The sequence below is a fragment of the Belonocnema kinseyi genome, chromosome 7 (genome assembly GCF_010883055.1).
Source record: "Belonocnema kinseyi isolate 2016_QV_RU_SX_M_011 chromosome 7, B_treatae_v1, whole genome shotgun sequence".
Taxonomy (NCBI): domain Eukaryota; kingdom Metazoa; phylum Arthropoda; class Insecta; order Hymenoptera; family Cynipidae; genus Belonocnema; species Belonocnema kinseyi.
Genome location: NC_046663.1, coordinates 102,329,213 through 102,331,304, shown reverse-complemented (window position 1 = coordinate 102,331,304; position 2,092 = coordinate 102,329,213). Strand labels below are relative to the sequence as shown.

Below are 2,092 nucleotides of genomic sequence, written 5' to 3'. Positions count from 1 at the left end.
AGCAGCAAATACAACTGTACATAAGTTGTCAATTGTTTGTGAAGTTGTAATTTCTCAAATCAAAATGATAGTCCATAATTATACATCTATTATTGCCAATAAATTACTATTCACTCAATTTAATTGAATTGAATTATTTTGTACCAGTAATGATTTTTAATAATTGTTTATATCTATTAACATTTATACCATTTTTCTCACTTCTTAAAATTGTTCAGGCAATAGTGATGTTAATGGTGCAAATTAATAATAATTATTATATTCTCCCTGGGGATCAGTTTTAGTCAGAACGTGATAGTGCATGGCATGCTCTTTGGCGTGATTGGAAAACTACAAAGTGCGCAAAATACATACCTAATATTAAGTCTATAGAGCAACCGTACACCTCTGTAGAACCTTAAAAAAGCTGCAAAAAAATGGTGGTATAAGTGAATGGATATCAACGTATACCAAACCCAGATATGCATTTAGCGACCCCCCCCCCCCCAATGCCTTTTAATCACCAATTAAAATATATTCAACAGAAAAACTTAATAGTAAAAAAATATTATAAAAAACAATAATATAAAAAACAGAAGTGTGAAATAAAAATAAATAAGGTACAAAATTAAAATTTTTTCTTTTTTACTGGAATTTAAGGAAGGGTGAATGGGTCTAAATTTTGGTCATGCAATTATAAGGAAATCAAACTTACAGAGCTTGTGAAAAAGGAACGTTGGAAAAAAATTAGTCTTGTCGCAGCCAGCATTGAATCGGCAAATTTGTACACTCTTACGAGGAAAATCTAGACAACGTTGCGAACGAATATTTCACTTAGCTCACTTTCTTTTGGCTCTCACTATTTACTAGTTCGAGAGTAGCACTTGTTCGATCACTATTCCACCGCGGAGTTTACTGAACCGAGGGAAATTGTGCTTGGTTTATATACTGTCTAATAATCATTCCCTTCTCTATATATTACTCTTTTACCTCTTTTCGCTTCACGTTTTCTCTCTCGCCCTCTTTTACGTAGGTTCCTAATCGTCGTATTTTTCACTCTGTCATTCGAACAACTTTCGAAGAAAAAAGTGACCTTTAGAAAAATCGGACGGGTGAATCTAAACTGATAACAGCAGATACTTATAAGACGATATAGTGTACTATATCCCTTATATAGGCCATGACTTAGTATTAATAATTGGAAGTTGTTATAACGAGTACCGAAATTTTGCTATGAATAGCTAGTTTTCTTTTGGTTAATAAATTTTCTGGTCATAGGCAATTAAGAGACGTAGATATACAGTTTGCGATAATCAAAATGAAAAAAAAGAAAAATCATTAATTTGTGTCAATCCGTGATGGATAAGTTACTTTTCAAAAGAAACTAGATTTCTTTATGTTGTTATACTTTTTACTGAGTCATATGTTAATCATAACCGACATAATATTCATAAAATAAGGAATATGTTCGAAAATTTTGTATTTTCAATAAAATATACATGAATTTTGTACTAATATTTGAATTTTCAATAAAAAATATCAATTCTCAACCAAATAGTCGATGTTTTAACCATAAAAAAAATAATTTTTCTACAGAAAAAAAGAATCCTTAACAAAATAAATAAATTTTCCACTGAAGAAAAGAAATTTTCAACTGAATACTTGATTCTTCAACTAAAATATTTAAATGTATACAAAAAATAGAATAGTTAAATTTTTGATAACAAAAAAACTAATTCTAAACAAAAAAGGTACATTTTCGACGAAAAAGAGATGAATGTCTAACTATAATGATGAGGAATTCCAATGTTTAATAAAAAATGGTTGTACTCAATCATAAAAGATGAATCTTAAACCAAGATTATTAATTTGTTATAAAAAATAGGAATTTTTAAGATAGCAGTTGATTTTTCAACCAAATAGAATGACTTTTTAACAAAATTGTTGCATTTTAAACATAATCATTAAAGTTTCTATCTAATAATACAATTTTTAACCAAAAAAAGACGAACTAATATTAAACTATGATATCTTCTTTTTCTGTTTCTAAAAGTTTTTCTACAGATCTTAGAAAATTTCGAACTCTATCAGGATTTTAGAAAATTCCAATTTT

At 28.3% G+C, this 2,092-nt stretch overlaps 1 protein-coding gene across 2 annotated transcripts in view; it reads right to left on the bottom strand.

Annotated features, from left to right (window-relative positions):
* LOC117176162 (mitochondrial 10-formyltetrahydrofolate dehydrogenase) overlaps nt 1-900 on the bottom strand; it is a 19,242-nt gene extending 18,342 nt beyond the window's left edge. Inside the window, exons 1-2 of one of the 2 annotated variants that reach the window (XM_033366251.1) lie at nt 695-900; nt 355-406 (exon numbers count right to left, since the gene is read on the bottom strand). Coding sequence is in view for 1 of the 2 variants with exons in the window: in XM_033366250.1 (XP_033222141.1) it covers nt 695-748 (54 nt within the window). In the remaining variant the exon portion in view is untranslated. The remainder of the gene's footprint in view (nt 1-354; nt 407-694) is intronic. The other variant, XM_033366250.1, reaches the window with a different exon arrangement.
* Between the last annotated feature and the right edge of the window lie 1,192 nt (nt 901-2,092).